The following is a 22791-nucleotide window of genomic DNA, read 5'->3' as shown; positions in this document are numbered from 1 at the left end:
AATTCCAGCCTCTTCCGAAGGATCGTGCAGGCACTGTGTTGAAGTATTGTGCGGTCTGAATATTCTCCAGAGCTCTGTCACCTTGAGAAATGCTCTCCTAAGCCGTTTGCCCATGTCAGATACTACATGTTTAAATGAGTTTGCCACCATTGGTTTGAGAAAATCTGGAGCTGTGCAATATTAGTGTGTCATTGAAGACCACTGCTGCTGTCTCTCGTCCTCCTCTGCATTATGAATGCTAATGAATTGTGAACAGATGACGAGGCTAAAGCTTTTAGACCAGACATAGGTCTTTAAGAAGTCCCATGAGTGGGTTAAATGGATCACTGAAGCATATGTGACATTTTGTGTGCTGTTTTGCCAACATATTAATAGACCATCATTATGTGATATTTACAGGGTACAGAATTATGAAATTATTATATTTAGGACAAATTGTACCTGATCAACAATCACAAAGAATATGAAATATTTATGTTTAATAATTTTTTATATATTTTAGTAAGGTTTAAATGGATTTTACAAACTTAAAGCATTATCACATTCCTCACCTTTTTATTGTGCAGCCATAGTAAAAATGACTGTAATGCACAAACTCTCTGGGCTTATCACTAAAACCTCAATATTTATTCACTTCAGACTGCTTATGTTGGATCTGTTTGTTTGCATTCACAGGGATCGAGCTTTGTCTACCCGGCTGGCGTTTCTCCATGACCATGGTGGCTAACTTTGTGGTGTTGGCTGGACAGCTGCTCATGCCAGGACTCGCGGCTCTCTGTCGTGATTGGCAGATCCTGCAGGTGGTCATAATCGGTCCACTCCTGCTCATGCTGTCCTATATCTGGTAAGCAACTGCGCCACAGTTGTTATTCTCCACAAGTGAAGGGTCCATTTGTTGCATTTGTCCAAGTCCAAAGCTAAGACGGCAAAACAGTGAATGTAAACATGAAATACGCCTCATCCTTCTGCAATGTTTTGCATTATGGGCAATTTCAGAAATAATATCAAAAGGATAATGGTCAATGACGTGACGTTAATTATTTTGTGTCTGTATGGTTTAATTTAATGTAAAAGGGATAAAATTTCAAAATAAATTTGCAGATTACTTACATACGTTCTCTTTTTTGAGGACCAAGTCTAAAATTTCTGGTTTTATTTCATTTTGAAAGAATATTTGGGGGATAATTGCAAAAATGTCAATTGATAACTAGTATTTTTTTTAAATGAAAATATAAATATATTCATAAAAAATGTGAAATAAAATATAATCATCTTGTTTAGTGTAATATGATTTTTTGCATACATTTTTACATAATTTGTCAAAGATTATTTCGAAAACAGAGCTGTTTTTGCATATCTCCGGACAAATATAACAAAAACGCATTCGAATTTACATTTAAATATGCCTAATAAAATAATATTTTAAAATAATTATTTTAAGATTACACTTACATGCCATCAAGGTGGATAAAATATTTAATATTTTTCATTCTTTGGCGCAATTGACGATTACACCATTTGACATCCTCCATTCAGTATTAACTTTCATAAAACTGGTGCAAATGTAATTTTTTTTATTGCATAAAATCAACATAAATACCCTATATGCATTGAAATATACCTGATGCATGCTTTTAAAAAATATATATTTTAAGATTTCTCAACTTGCCAAACCGTTTTGGTCACTGACCCATAAACTACTGTGAAATAATTCTCGCTTGTGTAATATTTTATTTCACTGTAACGTTCACCCATCGCTTTTAGTTCCACATCTTTTTACAACCAATGCTTTATGATAAACCGTGTCAGTGCACATAAAGAACAGTAATTCTTAAAACTAGATTGTGTGCAACTAAAAGTAAAGTACAGTATCTGTCTTTTCCTCGTAGGATTTTTCCGGAGTCTCTGCGCTGGCTGCTTGCTACCCAACAGTACAGCCGCTCCAAATGGATCATGCAGCGGGTTGCAAAGAAGAACAACATCAATCTAGAGGACGCTGAAGAGCTGATGACAGGTATATACAGAAACTTAATGTTAACACTGTACTTTTACTACAGAATTAACATGATTTTGTTGTATTTATGAATATTTTAGATTGTGTTCACTCATAAATGAATAAACTGACACTACAATGTAATATTGGCTTATATCTATTGAATGTCATCACAGTCTAAGACGAAGAACGCTTTTCAGATAATACCAAAGAGATTCGTTTCCCAAACAGTTTTGGGTTTTAGCGTGTCCCTCATGACATATGTGATTTTATATACCGATTCAGGCGGGATTAAAATTCTCAGGCTATTTCAAAGGTGGGAGTGTCTGTTTCATGCATTTGTGCATTACAGAAGATCACATGCTCTGGATACGCATGTTTGAAAATTAGCTTTAAATGTAAAATTATTACGAAATTTGTCTCGTCTTGATTTAATTATTTTATTCCACCGAATGGAAAAAACATCCATGTCTGAATGAATGGGACACAGGCAGTACAATAGTAAGACCTTACAGCAGATCACGTTGGCCAAAACACAAAAAAACATGTTTTCAAAAGATATTCCTGGCAAATACAGACGGAGGGGATTATATTTCTCAGAGGACCTCTGAGTTCAAAAAACAGTTGGTAAATTGCTCTGGAATTTTTTAGGAGGTCGTAAAATGCAGACATGGCCGATTCGGAAAGGAATAAAAACACCTCTGAGAAGTACGATTTCCTCAGAGGTCCCCCTGTAAAACAAATCCTGTATGGTAGGAAGGGTTGCAGTTATGTTTCCACCTGGTTCGGCACGGCATGATTACAAACAGATCTCGGCCCGGACGGAATGCGTGTAGTGATGTCACCCATCTGTTGTCTGGCTAAAAGCTTCTCTCTGTAGCTGGTAAAGCACATTATTTGAACAAAGTAAACACAGATTATGTAAAAGTAGTCCTAAAAACAAAAAGTGCTCGCTATATATATATACCGCATACAGTCTGTAAACTCTTTTGTTACAAGACAACAACTGACGCGCTTGTATGGATGCTATTATCAGCCCCACAATGTAAAATTAAACTATAACCGTACCAACTCACTTGGATAGGCAGGGAATAGAACGGTTACACCAGGGCTTCTCAAAGTGGGGTCTGGGGAAATAATTTGTTATAAATTATATAATTGTGTGTATTATTAAGAAGGGGATATTTACATCTTTTCAGTCTTGCTTTAAGACGCTTTTCAAACTTTTTGACATGTGTAGGATGAATCTATTCCCCCTCAAAGTAAATTTATGACATAAAACATGAATTAAACACAACATCAAATTATACAATGTAGTGCTATTGGTTGGTAGCTGTACTGTTTTGAAGTTTGAATAATCTGAATGTATGATAAATTAATATATTTCATAAAATGGGCCCCCCTGGAAACATCTCGTGTCCCCCAGTATGACCCACTGGTTTAAGGTAAGATTATGCTTACAAAGTGGGTTGCATGACGAAAACGGCTTGGCCCAATGGTAGAAAAGAGCTCAAAATGCTACACTGTGGGATGCAACTGATAGTGTTGAAAATCATATTTTGTATATCAATTTTGTTTTTGCATTGCAGTTTAAATGTTATTATGATAGAAGGTAAAAAATCAAAAAATGCATAATAATATTTTAAAAAATTTTTGACAGTATTAACATTGAATGTGATTAGCTAAAATTATTATAAATTACATCTCACCAGTGACCCTGTTGAATTGATAGAAATCTGTTTAGACTTTTAGAGTAATAACTGAATTGGAAATTGTGTTTTTTGTATGTTTTCATAAATCTGATTTTGTTGAATATGTAGCAACACAGATAAGAGTAAAACCGGTAAAGTTGTGGTAAATATATCATGCTAGAAGAACTGCTATGTGCAAAATATCTGCTTATATGTGTGACTCATTCTGTGAAAAAACCCATCCCAACTCACCCTATATAACATTTTGTGAAAATATAAACCTGATATCTTTAATATTGACTGAGTAAGATGAGATCATGTCAAAGACTGAAATTAAATGACTGTAATAAAACTTTTACTTTAGCCAGACAGGGTCACGTATTATGTACGAAAGCAGTTTGGTTCACACATGGATTTACTCAGTGGAGCTTTTGTTTTTCACAAAAATACACCGTATCTAATGCTGATGTTGTTAAAGGTGATGTCAAAACAAGTTACAACATTTGTGCATATGTTGAAAATTACACCCAATGTGAACCTTGGCCACCCTAACAATTGATTTGATGAATGTGACCACAAACACTGACTTCACCAGAGTTTCTGTTCTGAACTGACCGAATGTAACTCGCCTCAAAGGCACCGTCAATGCATTCCAGCTGGATCACTTGTTCATTTTGGGGATGTAAATGGGAATTTCTCAATAACACACTATCTCTAGAGATTAATCTGGGACCAGAGCATCTAAGTATTGAATCAATGGGCTTTCTTCCACATACTAGAGACCTGCTGATGGGATTTATTATTTACAGTGCTCTTCGCATACTTAAAATGTTTGAAAGAGATGTAGTTTTATTACAAATAAACATTATGTTGTAGTTCTCTTCAAGTCTGTAGTATTCCCCGGTTATGTTTTAGTTCCACTTCACGTAATTCTGGAAAAAAAATTAACATAAAAATCCCATGTACATTTCGACAAACTTTACACAACATTGTAATTGAAGATGGCGGACAGTGTGAGGGAAATGTTTACTATGCAGCAAAGCAATAAGTCCTTCTGCATTTATATAGAAGGTAGGGCTGCACCAATATATTGGCCTATAATTGGTATCTGCAGATACATTTTTCACACTTTTAAACATTGGCTGATTGTTTAAAAATATTATATCCTGGCAATTAAAAACACTGTGTGATTTATTTTGAATTGGGTCACACTGACAACAGAATTGCAGGATTCTAAGTAGAGCCCGACCGATATATCGGCAGGCCGATATTATGCGATTTCCAAACTATCGGTATCGGCATTCATAATGGCCGATAAATGAATATTTAAAAAAAAAAAACGGACGAAACACAGAGACGCAGAGAGAGAGGGGAATAATAAAAAAATTACAATTAAATTATTTTCTGGTGAAAACCCAAAAATAAGTTTGGAAAATGGGGGGGTCGTCTTATATTCGGGTATACGGCAATTATAAGGTAGCTTATGAGGCAATATAGGGACTAATTATTACACACGCACACAAACATTTAGGAGTGACCTTTATCTTGTTTAATGATAATATAAATGATGATGATAGTAATAATGTCATCATTATTTTTTTATTACTGTCAATAATTTTTGATGTTCCTCTGTTCTGTTGTGACAATAAAAGAAACAAGTTTCTTTTAAAAAAATGCATTATCATATTATTTTAGTTAAAACTCATAAATAACTACAAATAACTAATGTTAGGGAAATCTGTTAATGTTTTGTTGTGAGTTTCAGAAAAATATCGGCCGATATATCGGAATATCGGATTGTAAAACCATCAAACATTTGTATCGGTATCGGCCTTCAAAATCCTTTATCGGTCGGGCTCTAATTCTAAGATTTCATGACATCATTTGAAACAAAACTATCGGTATGTATCAGTATCGGTAAATGCCATTCTAAGTAATCGAATATCGATAGTAGCACAGAAATGTCGTGCCGGCTCATCCCTGTCAGAAAGTGCAATGCTTTATAATTAGATGGTTCAGTTACAGATTGTATTATACGCTGTGTATTTGCATGTCTATAAGATTATTTTTTTTTGCTTAGTATTGTAGATATGGTAAAATCAAAATGTAATATCCATAATAGTCGTACTATCACCCAAGTATGCAACCGTATGCATTCTAGCACCCAAAAATAGAGCAAGTTTGTGACCTACACTGATGAAATAACTCTTCTGTGACCGGAATGTTGAAAGAACCGGTCTTACTAATCTGTAGATGGCAAACTTATAAGGGTTCAAAACATAGCTTTTGATAACAATTTGATTAAATAGTTTCCCCTTTGATTTCAGAGATAAATAAAGCCCTGCCAAATCAGTCCAAGAAGACGTGCATCGTGAGAATGGTTGGCACAAGGAACCTCTGGAAGAATATCGTGGTGCTCTGCGTCAACTCGTAAATTTCTTTTTATTATGCACCACTAATCCGTGTGTGTTTTGTGAAACACTTAGTTAAAACGTCTATATACATTATTAGCATCAAAACTAACCTCTCAATTCTTCTCTCAGACTAGCAGGTTATGGCATCCACCACTGCTTCGCACGCAGTATGATGGACCCAAACATGGAGACAACCACCATGTTTCATAACTTCTATGCTGACTACTACACCATGGCGGGCATCACCGTGGCGTCCTGCGTGGCGCTGTGCCCTGCTGTGGGTTTGATGGGTCGACGTGGAGGACTCCTCATGTTCATGATTATAACGGCTCTGGCGTCTCTACTTCAGCTTGGCTTGCTCAACTGTGAGAGAAGACACAAACACACGCGCACAAACACACACGCACGCCACACAAAGGGTCTTTATACACCGCACTGGAACACTTGCACATATACTGACATCTGCTGATGCTTTTATTGGAAGTGTAGTATGCAGCCCTTGCATCCCCAACTGCTTCTAAAGTGTGACTATATTAAGGTCTCACATTTTTTATTGGCTTATCTTTAACCACCTGTCATATAAACACGACCAGTCAGTAATTAGACTCTAAAAATGTCTCAATGTCTCTTAATCTCAATTTTGACCTCCAGTTTAGTGAGTCACAGAATCTGCTTCAGAGTATTCAATGTCTATGATTCAGATCACTGATGACTCCTATATTAAATTCAGATTGAGTCACAAATTAAACCAATGATTTAAAAAAAAAATGATTGAACAACAACATAATAGAAAATTACAATATTATTTCACAGCTTTCTGTCTCAATATGTACAATTCACATTCCACTTTCTGCTATTATGTTACAGACTCGCAGCTTTGCTTTTCAGATGTGGTGCAGGATATTTTTATGGTGTCGTCATGATTTTGTCTAGTGTAACATTTGTCATTTTCTCTCTTTTTTTCCCATGCGCTCCGCCCATAATGAATGAAGTGCTGGAAAAGTATAGCGTTCCTCTGAATATGGGTAAAGTATTAACGCTCTTCATCTCGGTATTATAGGAACTAACTTTTGATTGTTGTTAAACAATTATGGCAACACTAGTGAACAGATGTACACAAGCTGCTGTATCGTCACATGAGCTTTATTCAGAAAATTAACAAAAGCAATTGTTAAAGGAATATTCTATTTTCTTAAAAGAAAAATCCAGATAATTTACTCGCCACCATGTCATCCAAAATGTTGATGTCTTTCTTTGTTCAGTCCAGAAGAAATTATATTTTTTGAAGAAAACATTGCAGGATTTTTCTCATTGTAATGGACTTTAACCCTTTCCCCGCCAGCGTTTAAAAAAAAAAGTTGCCAGCCAGGGCCAGCATTTTTCATGATTTTCACAAAAGTTTAATGCCTTCCAGAAAATGTTCTTCTTTAAATATATACAAGATTCAAGAAAACTTTATTATCCCCGAGGGGCAATTTGTTGTGCAGCAGGCTACAATACACATTACACAAAACAACAACCATACAATCAACAGAAATAAATTAAATACATACAACACAGAAGTCCGCAACTCACATTAACTTGTTAAGACCACCTATAGCAGCGGGGACAAAAGAATGTTTGTGTCTGTTGGTCCTGCATTTAGGCACTTTGAATCTACGACCTGACGGCAACAAAATAAAACAGCCGTACAATGGGTGGCATGGATCAGCTAAGACTGAATGTGCCTTCTTGACATTCCTAGTCATATATTATAGAGTGTTTAAATCAGACAAGGGATTGTGGGAAATTTTGCCACACACCTTCACTATGTTTTGAAGCCTGTTATTGTTTTTAAGTGAAAGGGACCCTGATATATACAAACAATATATCAGAAAGAACAGACCCTCTGCTTTCAAAAAAAAAAAAAAAACGTTTCATCCTACCTTCATTAGTTCTCTTGTAATCACCTCTCAAACATGGGTAGGTTTCTTCAAAAACACCCAATTTTGAGCAAAAAGCTGAGATAATTCAATTTTTGCGAAGGACTTTTGATAGAGATCAGATGCAGAGCGATCTTTAAACATACACGGAGTTCTTTCACTTTCACGTGAGGAGCTACTTCCGGGTTGTATAAGTTGCGGAAGTGCGCCACCTGGTGGATAATAGCGGTATTGCGGAAAGACGGAAAATCTCGTCATTGGCGGGGAAGCATTTTCTCTTAATTGACGAGATATCTCGTCAATGGCGGCGAAAGAGTTAATAGACACCAACAATTAACACTTAACTCAACACGTAACAGTTTTATTCAACGGAGTTTCAAAGGACTATAAACGAGGCATAAGGGTCTTATCTACGAAAACGATTGTCATTTTTGACAATAAAAATAACAAATATACACTTTTAAAACATCTCGTCTAGATCCAGTCCAGCGTGACCTAACGTAAATGCGTAGTGACGTAGGGAGGTCACATGTTACATATATAAAACGCACATTTGCAGACCATTGTAAACAATAAACTGACACAAAGACATTAATTAGTATCAGTTGACATACAACAACGTAGGAACGGTCCTCGTTCTCAACACTTGTAAACACTGGGGCGGAGTTTCGCGTTCGTCCTCTGTGACCTCCTGACGTCATGACGTATTGCATGGGGTCACGCTGGTGCATCACGACCGGATCTAGACGAGATGTTATGCTTTAAAAGTGTATATTTGTTATTTTTATTGTCAAAAATGACAATCGTTTTGCTAGATAAGACCCTTATGCCTCGTTTGGGATAGTTTATAGTCCTTTGAAACTCTGTTGAAAAAAACTGTTAAGTGTTGAGTTAAGTATTAAATGTTGGGCTCTATTAAAGTCCATTAAAATTAGAAAAATTCTGCAATGTTTTCCTCAAAAAACATAATTTCTTCTCGACTGAACAAAGAAAGACATCAACATTTTGGATGACATGGTGGTGAATAAATTATCTGGATTTAAGAAAATTGAATATTCCTTTAATTTACATTAAGCAGGTAGTGAGCTGCAAAATTATCAACATTGTTTCCTAACCAGGCGAAACATCATAAAACCTAATATCTGGGTGCTACCTGTCCCTTTATTTGTTCAGCATTTGAAAAGCTTTGTTATTGGTTGATAGTAGGCGTTTCATCTCAACCACTGTATAACCTAACATGAGCTTTACTGTCTGCACATTGGTTGACGCTGCTCACATGACCAATGGTCACCGTCACGTTCAAATTCCTGCCCTCATTGGAAAGCCGATTAGAAACGATGTTCGACACAAAACAAGGATTTGTCACATCCGGGAACTGTTTTTTTGCTAAAATCTCATCCTCTTCGGTCGAAACTCAGTGACACAGAATAGAGGACGTGTGCCAGATCTCAGTTTGCAGAAATAATAACCGGACCAAACAATACACAGATTTTCGGATTTTATCCTGTATTTGACCCCTTGGGTTTGTTTGAATAAGTGCAGAGAACATCTTGTCAGTTCAAGTTTAAGAAGCTCACTGGTCACCCCACCGAGGCCCCACAAATCCAGCTCAGTGATTGCTGGTGGTAATATAAAGCACATGGGAAGTTGTATTTGAGTCGACAGGGCATTATCTCAGCGGGGAGTTAAGTTGCTGGGGCTATTAATGCTGACCCACGAAAACGGCAAACGATAAATCGTTTAGTGCCAGAGGTGCTTTCACCCTGGCAATAATGAAATCGTTGGAGGTCACCACCAAGTCGTTGTGCCGTTCGTAGCTACTAGGTGTTTTTACTCGACCGCAGCATCCAGCTGAATCAGGCTGTGTATCACCAGAGCCTCCACCTCACCATCATTGTGGCACAGCTCATTTGCATATACTATAGATACAACTCTGTAGTGGGTTTTCCATCAAAACGTGAAATATGAATATTTTTTTCAAAATTGGCATAAAAAGAAGAACAAACATATGCGGATTAGGTGCTTTTCCCATCAAGTTGTTTGAGCGAATGACGCTGGTACTGTTAACCTTGTAACAAACGGTAAATAATAAAAGGCACGCTTAGAAAATGGAGACAGGACTGCATTTAGTTACGATTTGGCAAGTTATTAATTTATTGGCAGTGCAGCTTGTAATTGCCAAATTAAATGCTGTGCTCAGAAGAAGAAACGCAGCAGTTTTTGAGTTGGCACTAGCAGCAAGGGCATTGCGACGACGTCCAGCCTCATATAAGGGAAAGACAACGTCAGCTGATACAACTACAGTAGACCAGTGGTTCTCAACCTTTTTCACTTCAAGGTCCCTTAGTTGCCTACAATTTTAAGGTCCCCCACTCACTCAAACTTTTCTAAGAGCTTGGAATGACTAGACGGCTGTATATTGGCTACTAAAATGGCCAAAAAATAAGAAACATCTTGATTTTTGCTTTTTTTTAGCTTATCTTAATGCTTGTTTTGTCCAATTTTTTATATTTTTAAGTCATCTTGGAAAACACTGAGCTAGACGATCAGACACGTGGGTTTAATGTGCGCTACGTCAGAATATATACGACAAATGCGTTTCCCTCTCCCATTATTCGCCTTAACCAGCTCAAGCGAGCATAAAAACTTTTTATTTGAAAATTTGGCGTTTCTGATGGGACAATTCAAAACGCGCATAAAATCAGTGTGATGAAAACCCAGCTTGTGGGATTTTGGTTGCATTGTTTTTTCAAACTGGCATCAGTTGGCCAGGGCCGGGGTGGGACTCATTTTCAGTTTGATGCCCACTTTAGTTCATGACAGACTATATTAAAATAATATAATGAAATCCTCAGTAGTATATAAGTCTGCAATAGTGCACTGTTCCCTGAAACTTTGCAATTCATTTTATTTTTCAAATATATAATTTACAATTCAATGCAGATACAGTAGCCTAAACAATTATGATTTTTGCCATGCAGCCCTACCATATAAGGTATTTCAATATTATTCATTAAATTTATTCAAAAACAAATATGTTTGTGTTTTCTCCTAAATTTCTATTTCCTTTAAAAATGCTGGGTATTAAGATTACCTGTTGGTTGAAAAAGCTTGGAAACCACTGATATACAACAATACACAAGCAAGATTTATAAAGTTTAGGGAAAGCAAATGGAAAAATAATATCTTTCTTAATTTTTTAGTACTTAGATCATGTATATTGTCAAATAACGTAAGGTAGGCCTTACTCGTGTCATATAAATATTATCGATTTTCAACATTTTGTTTTACTTGAAAAAACATCATATTCATTATGAAACTTACTTTAATCCAATAAACTGAGATGATTGTTTCTTGCAATAGAGGATGAATAGGCGAATGATTATTAATAGACGATTCATTGTTACACCAATGACTTGGGTTTTTAAAAAAAATAAGATTTGTAGACCATTTTCTTTTTAGAGGCCATTCGTATGAAGTCCCGCTCAAGTTTATGTATAAATCTATATGTGCGGCACGCGCACAAAAAAACCTGCGTCTGAAATGAAACTCATGTTCACAGGCGAGTGCTTCAGACGCGGCACGTCCTGCGTTTTCCATGCAAATGTTAATGAACCCTAATGCAAGAATTCATCCAATAAGTGGTCGGGACTCCGGGACACAATCAACTTTGGCATAAAGCGGTGGGGATATCTTTCACCCGCAAATTATGCGAGTGGGGCTGCTGTGAGTACCGGCAGCATTGGGACAGCAGCAACCTTCAACCTGTGGCATGACAACATCGGCCCTTGTGGCCAAAAAACAGACCGGCCCACTGGGAATTCTCCCGGTCCTCCCTATGGCCAATCCGGGCCTGCAGTTGGCCCTTTAATGTAACTGTATCTGTATCATGAGTTTTGCCCAGCTATCAAAAGCAAGACAACATTTGGTTGGTTGGTTTCTACGTTGTTTTAGGTAGCTGTACCATGATGACATTGTGTGAAAACTCGTAAAAACATGCCTGGTTAAGACATAATGTAACGTGAATACAAAGGATGAATTTCAGCCAAAAGTTTATTCCTATTCATTGTCAGTCACAGAAAGAAAGAATTGTATCTCTGAATCTGAATTCCATCGCCTAAGTTTCATTTTAAGAAGATTACTACTCTCCTTTCTCCTAATATATTTAGTGGTTGTAATAATAGTTGACCCCTCAGGATGTTTTTGAAAGACCAGCTGTGGCCTGCTTGCCTGCCTGCCTGTCTCAGCTTGCGGTGGTCCTTCTTTCCTTCGACTCGAGAATCAGTTGTGTTTTCTCAGTGTTCACAGAGGCAGGAATCTATCCCACTGTCAGAGCCAAGAACAAAGCGTGCAGTCAGTCGGCGTTTCCTCAGGCTATACGCTCGCTGGAATTACAATGATGTTACTGAGAGTTCACAAACCTTATATTGCTGGGTGTGAACAAGAACACTCCCAGAAAACAGTTGTTTGTTTCTTCTTCGATGAAAGATGATTTGATCATAGATTTATATAAATTCAAATGCAAAAGTTGCTAAACTTGCTAAATGAGATAATGATTATCTCGACATGTACTATACGTTCATCAAACACTTTCACGTCAAATCCGCCTAATCCTTACGTCAGGCCATTCAGACATACCAGTTTTTGCGCAGAATCCATTAAGAGTCTAATAAAAATGCAAATTAACAAGAAATCATTCCAGGCCCACTCATCTGATTATAGATTTTGTACATTCTCTGAATAAAATCTAAGCGATGCCCAAACCAAAATGGGCCCATCCCCAAATCTTCTATTACTGATATTGCAGATATGGCGCATGGGTCCCTCCTTTGGTTGAAACTCTGCCATCATCATTAGCCTCAGTTGCACTATCGGGCCTCTGCGAGCCAGGGCTTCAAACGGGCCTCGCGGAGCCAATAGCCTCAGACCTCCAGCTGTGTAGCCAAAATCACGACGCGTTTGCATTGTCAAGCCAATAGCGCCGCAGCGCTTCAGAAAACCCCGCCCTTAATACGCCTACCTGGATGTAACGTCACACAACTCCGCCTGTTTTACCGTGAGGAAGTCACTTCAATCTGACAGGAGACAGGAGTGAGATCGCATCATCATACAACAAACATAAAGAATATAACTGAGGCGGCTGTTTGCACGGTGAAAGCCAAGATGAGAAGATAGAGATGTTTGCTCCATCCGCGGTGTTACTCTTGAAGTTTATGTTGGCTGCACACGAGCGATCTCACGACGAGACATCAGATCAATAAGCAATAGTTAACTTTATGAAGTAGGATAATTACAAATAAAGCGTTCATCTACCTAATGTGCCATTATACTATATACACAATATTTTTAAGAATATAACGAGTCCTAGTTTTACCTTTATATAAAATAATCTTATTTTAAAATATGCACGTGTGTCTAAATATGTAACGTTAAGTTTGTAATTATAGTTCTATGGCGATGTAAACATACTTACACATTATAAGAGGTGTGATATCTTTAATCATGAAAACGTTAATAGTTGAGCATCACATGAAACACAAGGTAACTGTCTAATAGATATTTCAATAATGTGTCAATCAATAAATACTTTTGTCTATAAAGAACTGCCTCGAATAGCTGAATAAGACTGAAAATCACTTTACTTGCATCTCAAAACGTTTGAGAAATCATTAGAAAATGCAATCGTTAAGAATCAACTTATGATGGACCACATATACACAAGTATTTAAAAAGCTATGTTACAGTGGTTAAGTTAATGATGGTTATATTTACCATTTTGTTGCATCTTACCATTTCTGTGTTTCAGATGTGATCCTTATTAAGCAATCATTTTCAATAAACTGACAAGCAGCCGTAGTAATAATAGCGCGGTACTTTATTTACATTAAGTTTATATCAGTGCACAAACAGGTGTATTTAAAGACATCTCCTCTGGACGGATTTTAAGATCCATGGCTCCTGTCGTCTCATCATCATCATCATCTTCGTTTCATCTCCTGCTCTTGCATTTGTTGCTGTGTCATCTCTCATATACTAAATAAAAACTCCTGGATGACAAACTGAAAGCTTTACGTTGGCATTTTTCTGTAAAACGGACACAAAAGAAAGCAGCACATGTGATGTTTTGTATAAAGGGTTTGTAAATACACATACAGTATACCGACATATAAAGTTTGCTACATTCATATAAGAGTCAAATTAATCTCCAAAATGCCAGAAAGCATCGCTATGACTAATATAATAAAACCATGGTTACTTTTTTCAACAGAGATGACAATATAACACAAAAAACACAATAAACACCCATGTAAGACACTTATGCAATCGTTATTTGTATCGTATTTTAAGTGTTTTGTATGCAAACGTTATGTAGCATTAACTCACCGACTGTAGATACCATCGTGACTCGAGTGATCGCTTCTTTAATACATGGACGATGAAATGATGATCCAACACACATCCTTAATTTCTCAGCACTGTTGCACTTTAAACACTTTGTTCTGTGCCCGAAACTTTATAAACTTCTCCCGAACTGGTAGCGGTGTGCGCCGGGTCCTTAGCATGGCGAGTTCGGCGTCGTAACGCGTCTTTTGTTTTTTACATATGCAGATCATTTTCTTCAGTCCGAAGTACAAACATAGCAGGCATCTTCCGTTAAACAGTAAATTATTTTTAAAGTTTTAAATCTGCAGACAGATGGATGCGCATCTTGCCAGAGACTCAGATAAACTCTGCCTTTGACCTTTACCACTCCCCTAGCCCCGAGAAGCCCGCTCTGGCCCAAGGAATTCGGCGGGCCAGAAAAGCGGGGCCTTAAGCCCCAACGAAGCACCAGTGAAGCACGATCATGCCCCGGAAGTGACAATGCAAACGCCACAGGCCTCGGCAGGCACTGGCACGCCCGCTTGAAGCCCGATAGTGCAAATACGGCTATTGGCCACTGCATTATATAAACCTCTCTTTTGGGTTCCAATGTCTATATGATTAAAGTGTTTTCAATCTACAAACAAACAAAAAATCAAATCTAATGAAATTGGATGCAAACTTGTTTTAACAAATTCCATCAGTGCTGAAAAATTCTTGCAATGACGTTAATGGATTTACAGACGTGCTTTTGTCTGAACTGTTGCGGGAAGAGTGCAAGAATTTGTCCTATGTGATCGGACAAGGAGAAAAGGAATGAAGATTCATAGTTCAACCTTACCAGAAAATACTTAAATAGATTGGAAACATTTAACTCACATTTGAGTTGATTACTGCCCATCTTTTTTGGTTTGCTCATCGATTTAATTGATTTAATTATGTGAGTATTTTGGAATAATTGGTCAAAGGCTTCATTCAAAGTACCTGAGGAGAATGCATGGCCCATATTTTAACTTTAAAGTCTTTCCTGAATGTACTGTCGACTTTAATCAGCAACATCTGTTGAATCTATTAAAGAAGGTATGTGTTCTAAGACAGGCAAAATTCTCCACAATGATATATGCTGGGAATAATTGATGACAGACTGTTAGATTATTCGAAAATAATGCACACCCGTGCTGTCTCCGCTTTGCGCCGTGCCGCATTACCACCTTGGGTGTGCATTATTTTCAAAAAATTCAGAGGATCGCCATTATTCTGCTTATACTACGGTTACATTGCTAAAACATTGCTCTGGTGGTTATTTTAAGAATATGACAGGTCAGATGTGCGTTTATTAGAGTTTGAGGGCGTTTTCACATTAGCACTTTTGGTGCGCACCCGGGTTGGATTGACATCAGAGTTCGGTACATTTGGATGATGTTGTGAACGCTGTCTTCCGAACTCGGGTGCGCACCCGCAAAACGTACTCGAGTCCGTACTAAAGTTTTCCGCCGACTTCAATTTTTGCGGAGGCATTCAGAAATCATCTCTCTGCTTGGAGTTCGTCAATCACGCTTGTCGTCTTCTCGTTTACAGCGGTTGTCAAGCAACATGAGAACGCGCCGGGTGCAGCTTGATGATGCAAGCGTACCGCGGTTCGGATGCAAAAATAATATGTGAACACAGTCGATGGGGGGCATGGGGAGGGGGGAGCAATCGAACTCAGGTTCGGACCAGGCAATCGCACCAAATGTGAAACCGTCCTTAAAACTGTAAGGGGTATGGTTAGTGGAATAAGTTGACATGTAGTTACCAAGTTAGTCAGTAGAATGTGTTGAGGATCATCACAAAAAAGTGTTGGTGTTCGTAGAAGTAACTGTGGTTAACATGTAGAATTAATGAGACGCATTTAATTACTTTTTTTTACTCGTTTTAATGTCTAACAACAGAAACAGAACATATACAGTACTGTGTACAAAAGTCTTAGGCCACCATGCTACTATTAGATTTGTTGTTTTTGCAATGTTATAGAAGGGTTGCTCGGCGACGTCATCACTGGTTGCGCACGCAGAAAGGCAGAAAGAAGAGACGTGCCTTGTGTTGTAGCATTGAAATACACTGTATGAGAGTTCAGGGACTAGTAGCAAAAATGCCAACACGATGTAATGATGTCATACATATGCTAATTAATATTTCGAGAATTGGTTCTGAATTGAATCGGGACCCTAAAAATCGAATCATTAGGGGTCCAAACAATTCCCACCCCTAACTAATACTGTAATGAATGACAGTTGACAAGAAGTTGCAAAATTACTTGCAAAGTAAAATGTCTAATGGGAACTATGGAAATAGTGTTGCCACACCTGGTATTTACATCCATTTTGAGCAACCTGACCCAAAGTAGGTATGCATAAATACACCTGTGAGAGTTAGGATTGAGAAATGACCCAGACTAGATTTAAACGCGAAAAGAAGTGTTCCCACACCGCTTTGAATGAAGATTAAATAGCCTTGGAAATTTTAGTTGATTGTAGATCATTTTTGTTAATGTAAATGTGTTAATCTATGCACTTATGGGAAAACGTCACTAATTACTCATGATTGCTTTTCTCGCTCTCTTTCTACAGGAGAATCCTCTAGTACCCTGAAGTCCAACTTTTCAGTGGCTTTCTCCATCATCGGCATGTTCTCCTCCCACGCTGTCAGCAACCTAAGCATCTTCTTTTGTGCTGAAATTACCCCTACTGTTATTAGGTGAGTCATGAAACATCAAGACTTAAGCAGACCTCTGACCCTTGTTGGTTTTTCCCTATAGCTGTCTCATAAGTTCTTCAGATTTAAGGTTCAGACATCCTGTTTCTGTCAACAACCAATAAGGACTATGAAACTTCCACTTGAATTCCCCATTCTGGGAGTGACCTTAGCATTGACTCGCATAACTGATCTGTTTTGGAATTTTTTTGTCCCCGACTAAAATGCATGTTTGAGCAATCTTAATTTAAAAATCTCCTAATATATATCTTAATATATATGAGTGTCATTGTTTTGTCTTAAGATGCACACCAGTATTGTTTTTTGTAAGGTATGTTTGTAAAAACTACTTAAATTGCCATAATATAACTAAGGCCTAGTCCTGGATTAACCTAAACCCTGTCCAGGAAACTGCCCCTCCGTGATGACAAAAGGTATATTGTTGAAGCAATCCAGGCCCAGGGGGAAGAACAAAATCTGTGATAGAGGCAATTTGCATGGTACAGTTCCTGATTGTGCAGGTCGCCTCTGTGCTAGGTTTCGGAGGATGCAGACTTCTCCACAACAACAATACAGACATATGAAGCTGTGCTTTAAAATGTCAAAAAAAACTTGTTTGGTTTCATTGAAATATCTGCTGCTTAATAAGCTTTACTGTATGTTAATTTTATACCCACAACCTTGTTTTCCTTCTATGCCTAAAAGGGGTGGTGGTCTAGGTCTGGTCCTGGCCAGTGCTGGCTTTGGCATGCTGACAGCACCCATTATGGAGCTGCATAACCAGAAAGGCTATTTCCTGCATCACGTGATTTTCGCCTGCTGCACTCTTATCTGCATCATTTGCATCCTGCTGCTGCCAGAGCCTCGAAATCAGCCTCTACCAGAAAGTTTGTCTGATGGTGAAAGTTATACGCGCCAACCGTTACTGCCACCCCGCAAGCCAGGGGAGCGCTCTCTGCTGACCAAGTCTGAGAGCCGCGAGTATGCGAGGGTTGGCGACACGCCTCTCCATGAAGCAGCTGCGACTGCTATTTCAACTATGGACTCTACAGCATCATCCGCCATCGATATTCAGGCACTCCTTGACGTCCCTGTCCATCAACCACTTGGTTCGGTACAGCTCCTCAATATGAGGACGTTGACTTCTTTCCATGAGCACGATGAAATAAAGGAAACCACTGAAGAGTATCCCACAACTGTCGTCATGCACGAGTCTCCTGTGCCGTCTGTAGAGGACCCTCTCCTGGGCTCGATCCCAAACACATCTACACCAGTCGTTATTAATTCTCTTCGTGCATCTAAAATGGAATCTCCCCCTGATGTGATTTTAGACATTTTGCCTTATTCCACTGATTCGGTACAAGAGTCCCCTACAACTTCTTTGATTGATAATTGCATAGCCTCATCTACTGAGCTTCTACCTCCTGCATTTCTAGATGTAGTTAATCCTCCCACTGCGGTATCTCCAATGCCAATTGCCAATGATAGCGACTTCCAACCTGGGATGGACTCTTCAGGTCCTCTTTTTGACTCTCAGTTGCCTTCTATTGTCAGTGACTCAAACATTCAGCTTGCAGAGGACTCTTTAGATGCCCCAATAGAAAATGCTATTCCTCTGTGCAACGTAAATGTGGCTGATCCATCACACCTGTCCACTGGACAGTCACCCACTCCCCCTGTCTCCATAGACTCTTCTGTTTATATAGCCAATGAAACTGATGAACCACATTCCCCAACAGAACTCTTATTACCACCAGTACTAGATTCCCAGGTACAAACCATCCCAGCTCAATCTCTCTCTTCGCCTATAGATTCCGGCATTCCATTTATACACTCTCATTCTCCCTCTGCAATGGACTCCATAGACTCTGGCCCTTCTTCACCAGCTGCCCTTGAGCCATCAACAACCATAAATAATGGTGCTGGTCTTCTTAGCACAGCAGTTTCAACCCCAGCGGACTCAACCACGCCTCATGCTACAGGCACAGACTCTGTTACAGAATCGGACACCCCCATCATTATGAACTTGACCGTTTCTTCACCAATAGACTCAGGTGTCCCTTCAGCCATTGACTTTACCACTACAGAAACCAGCACTGCCAACGAAGTGTCATCTTTATGACATTCACATTCATTCCACCCGAGTTGACAGCCTTATTTTAAGAAATAATTCTCGTCATTTGGAGGACTCGTGATGGTCATTTCAAGTGGCAGAAGTATCTTTGCTTTCCAGGAGCCATGACCCAGGAGAAGCAGAACAAAGATGAGGTATAAATGATTTGACTAAAAGGGAACCACCATTAGTAGGTCGATGTCCAAAACATTTTTACCATCCCTTGGTATCCAGTGGTGCCGTTGTCTGCTTTTCGGGCAGCTAGATTCAAAACTATGATGTGTTATCATTGAGTTTCTATTAAAAGAGTAAGATTACTTGAGACAGGTTCACATTGGAGTAACATAGTAATTAGATTAGACTTTTGGGAATTTCAGAGTCTAAAGACTTGACGGCAACTAAAAACAGTTCAAGGATAGTCAGATGTGAACAGTGCTAAGTATTTTTCTCATTATCCTTTGAGTGGAATTAAGTTATATTATGTTGGAAACACAGCATTTGTGAAATCCAGCAATCTAGTCTTTTTATAATATAAAATATGCGTATAAAGTGCATCAAGAAAGAGCACTACGCTAAATGTGTATGGAGATGCTGTATACGTTTCAAGAGAATTACGCAGAAGCCCAACACTAATGTTGATGTCGGAAAGCGTGCCTTTAAAGGCAAAGATCCTTTTCAAAATCATGTATGAAGAAAAACACTTCCACGTTTAATAGTATGCGTGAAAACATGTTTTTCTGAAATCTGACAAAACTTATTTTAAAATAGACTGCTCAGAGTGGTTTACTTGTTTTAATAAAGCTAATCACCAGGTTCTGGTGGGGAAAGTGTAATTTTGAGGAATACAAAAGATGCTTATAACAAACAAAAGACTATTTCAAGACTTTGTAACTGTCTAACACGCTCAATCAAGTGTATGCAACAGACTTATTGTGAATGTGAAATCTTTGATGAAATTTTGTAATTTATGCTGTTGTGGTACTGATGTGAGCTTTACATAAAAAAAGAAAATATTATTTTGTCTCTATTAATGTGTGCGCCCAATGATATTTTGGGCATTTGTTACCATATCTGTGTGAATGTATGTGGCACTTTATCTTTTACAATGACAACAAAGCATGTGAACATTTTAAACAAAACAAAATAATGTAAAAAAAAATAATGAAAACAAATATGAATTTGAAAAGTTAGTACAACTGTCATCTTTTATTTGTGGGTCTTATTTTAAACCCACAGCAATAATGTATTCATAATATGCCAGTCATATTTTTGGGAATAACACATTTTTGTTGGTTTGTTTGTTGCTTTTGCTATTGCCATTGTTTTTGATTAATCACATCTAAGAACATTAATATGAAGTATTTTAGTGTTAACTGGCCCATAATGGTTGATATTGATCACAAGGTGCTTAATGTAATTTTAAAACTATGACTTTAAATAGCAGGTTCTGAACATTGCAAAATCGATGGAAAATGCATAATGAAATTGTAATATGACTCTCAACCTGCACTAGACAGCCCCCTAATATCAATTTCTACTCATTAATAATTTTATCTTGATAAAGTTCATTTCCTTTTGCTTTTTATTAATGTTCAATATTTAAATAGGTTTAGGTGATCCACAGTATTGCCAAGCAAAATGTATTATGGCCACAGAGCATGTAGGATTATAAAATGTTGTAAAAAAAGTAAAAAAGGTGATTTGTTTACCAAAATTGTGTTTCTGTATTATAAGTGATTCTAAGGACAGATGCATTTTCATTTTTTTTTAATCAAAAATATCATGGCCTTCAGTCTGATTGTCTCTTAGCTATTCTATAGAGACAGCAGGATGACTTGTTACATTTCATATTTCGACATGGGTGGCGAGTGCGACATGAGTCATTAAATAACTAGCGTTTCAGGTCAAAAGAAGTCCTTGGAGGACTCTTGAATCTTAAAAGAATCGCAGCACTTGACTGATGGTCACGCGGCTGACTGGTTTAACATGCATTGGGTTTTCAATGCCTCATCGATCTTTGAGATTTGTCCAAACTATATTTATAGCTAGATTAAACTCTGCCAATTGGAATTCGGACATTTAGGATTGAATGAACAATTTATGCCAAAATGAATTGTTTCTGATATCCAAGACAAGACTGTATGAAAAAAGTTCAGGCAAAAAAACATGCACTAGTCATGTTTCTCTGGCATTAAATGAATTGGAATCAACTTGAAGCTTCAAATGATTAAACCATGTGTTGTTAGCTACAAACATGTTTATATAATTAATCATGATTTAAACAAAGAAACTGACTGCAGTAGTTACTCTGATGTTTGCTGTCTGCCCCCTTGTAGCAAAGCAAGGAATGTAACACGTACTTGCACTGCATTATGAATCGTCACATTTTTTAACACAATGATCCATGAAATGGAGCTGGTGTAACCAGAAGCATTTGCATTCACGCGTGTGAAGTGTTTTATGCCTCTGTCTGCGCTATAGAGCAAAACTTGGCCTTAAGATCACGCTAATCTATTCCTCCTCCACGCTGAACACTCGGCTCATTATTTGACACTATATAGACAACAATAGCTTTTGCATGTTACATTAGACAAAGAACATTATGTCCTGAACGGTACACAGCTCTGAAAACGATCTGAAACTGAACAGGTTCTGTGCCATAGTTCAAAGTATATCTGGCAGTAAAGCTTAATTTGAGGAAGCAAGGACCCTTCCTTAGCAAGTGGCAACATTCATTATATAAACTCAAGTCATTCATCATTAACATCATCACCAGCACATCATTCCTAGATTTCATACTTAAATGTCATGTTTTAGGTGAGGCGTCATGTATATATTAAAAAATGTCACACTTTACCATGTCAGGGTTGGCAGCTTGCAATACGAGGGAACAGTGTTTAGGGTTAAATTGCTGGTCAGCGGATCTACCACATCCAGATCGTATTTACATAATTCAAAGTTAGTAAATTATAGCACCCTCAAGGTTATCAAAACTGTGGTAATGCCAAATTGTGGTACTGGTAAGCTTTTCTGCAGCCAATGGTCTGATGTATTGGAACAAACTGAAAACTTGTCCAATACAAACTATTTCAAATGCACTTGGTTTGTGATTGCTTGAGAATACCTCTTGTACTTGAATATGGCAGTATTCCCTCAGAATGTATGGACCAAGAGTACTGGCACGAGAGTGAATGTCAACCACTGGTTGATTGGGTTTCATCTACATTTTTTAACATGAATAATGCTCTTGTATATAAAACCATATGTGTCGTAATAAACTTTATTGAATAAAATCTATTTATTGATTACTGATGAAAGTCTGAATGTCATTTGTCTCTTGGCTTGTAATTGTGTGTTATAGACAAAGATAGTTGATTAGAAATGTGGTAATGATGGATAAAAGATTCAGTCAGTCTTTAGCATAGGCGACAATACAGTAGGTAGGCCGAACAGCTCTGTTGTCATCAGTCCAGATCACCAGAACTGACAAACAACATTGTAAATATTTGATTAACCCAGCCTTAAGCGCATAGTATTTGTATGTAATGATGACTTTTAATTT

The 22791-nt window shown here is 37.8% G+C and overlaps 1 protein-coding gene across 2 annotated transcripts in view; it reads left to right on the top strand.

Moving 5' to 3' along the window:
• Positions 1–22534, top strand: part of slc22a23 (solute carrier family 22 member 23) — a 110142-nt gene extending 87608 nt beyond the window's left edge. For both annotated transcript variants that reach the window (XM_065277019.2, XM_065277018.2), the window contains exons 4-10: positions 676–844; positions 1890–2014; positions 6012–6114; positions 6228–6463; positions 7091–7123; positions 16993–17119; positions 17822–22534. In XM_065277019.2, coding sequence (XP_065133091.1) covers positions 676–844; positions 1890–2014; positions 6012–6114; positions 6228–6463; positions 7091–7123; positions 16993–17119; positions 17822–19238 — 2210 coding nt within the window. In that variant the 3' untranslated portion in view covers positions 19239–22534. The remainder of the gene's footprint in view (positions 1–675; positions 845–1889; positions 2015–6011; positions 6115–6227; positions 6464–7090; positions 7124–16992; positions 17120–17821) is intronic.
• Positions 22535–22791: the final 257 nt, after the last annotated feature.

The sequence above is a fragment of the Paramisgurnus dabryanus genome, chromosome 6, assembly GCF_030506205.2.
Source record: "Paramisgurnus dabryanus chromosome 6, PD_genome_1.1, whole genome shotgun sequence".
NCBI lineage: Eukaryota > Metazoa > Chordata > Actinopteri > Cypriniformes > Cobitidae > Paramisgurnus > Paramisgurnus dabryanus.
The sequence above is the reverse complement of the archived record's forward strand: the minus strand, read 5'-3'. Positions and strand labels throughout refer to the sequence as shown.